This window comes from Papaver somniferum, unplaced genomic scaffold (assembly GCF_003573695.1).
Source record: "Papaver somniferum cultivar HN1 unplaced genomic scaffold, ASM357369v1 unplaced-scaffold_28150, whole genome shotgun sequence".
Classification (NCBI taxonomy): domain Eukaryota; kingdom Viridiplantae; phylum Streptophyta; class Magnoliopsida; order Ranunculales; family Papaveraceae; genus Papaver; species Papaver somniferum.
This window is the reverse complement of record NW_020638987.1, coordinates 1-408: the sequence shown is the minus strand read 5'-3', so window position 1 is coordinate 408 and position 408 is coordinate 1. Positions and strand designations below refer to the sequence as shown.

At 38.5% G+C, this 408-nt stretch overlaps 1 protein-coding gene across 1 annotated transcript in view; it reads right to left on the bottom strand.

The window, feature by feature from the left end:
* LOC113341268 (receptor-like protein EIX2) overlaps positions 1-293 on the bottom strand; it is an 822-nt gene extending 529 nt beyond the window's left edge. Inside the window, exon 1 of the mRNA XM_026586209.1 lies at positions 11-293. Within this exon, the coding sequence (XP_026441994.1) occupies positions 11-293 (283 nt within the window). The remainder of the gene's footprint in view (positions 1-10) is intronic.
* Between the last annotated feature and the right edge of the window lie 115 nt (positions 294-408).

The following is a 408-nucleotide window of genomic DNA, read 5'->3' as shown; positions in this document are numbered from 1 at the left end:
ATTCCAGAACTATAATCATACAAATTTTCAAGCTGTATCGCAATCCCTTTAATCACCATTTCCAGTTTCACGTCAACACCGTATTCAAGCAAGAGTGTGCTATTAGGTCTACTGGTTAGCATCTCCAAGTTTCCTATTCTTCTAGGGAGTTGCCCACTGAAATAGTTACTCGACAAGTCTAAAATCTGAAGCTTAGAGAAATGAATAATCTCTTCAGGAATTGACCCGTTGAATTTATTTGACCTCAAGGAGAGGATTCTAATGGAATATAGTGAACCAAATGCAGCGGGCATACTTCCTTGGAAGTTGTTATTAGCTAGGTTGATAATTTTCAAGTCGTGAAGTTTACTGACAGAATTAAGAACAGCACCCTCGAGTTTGTTGTCATTTAACAGGAGAGTGACCAGT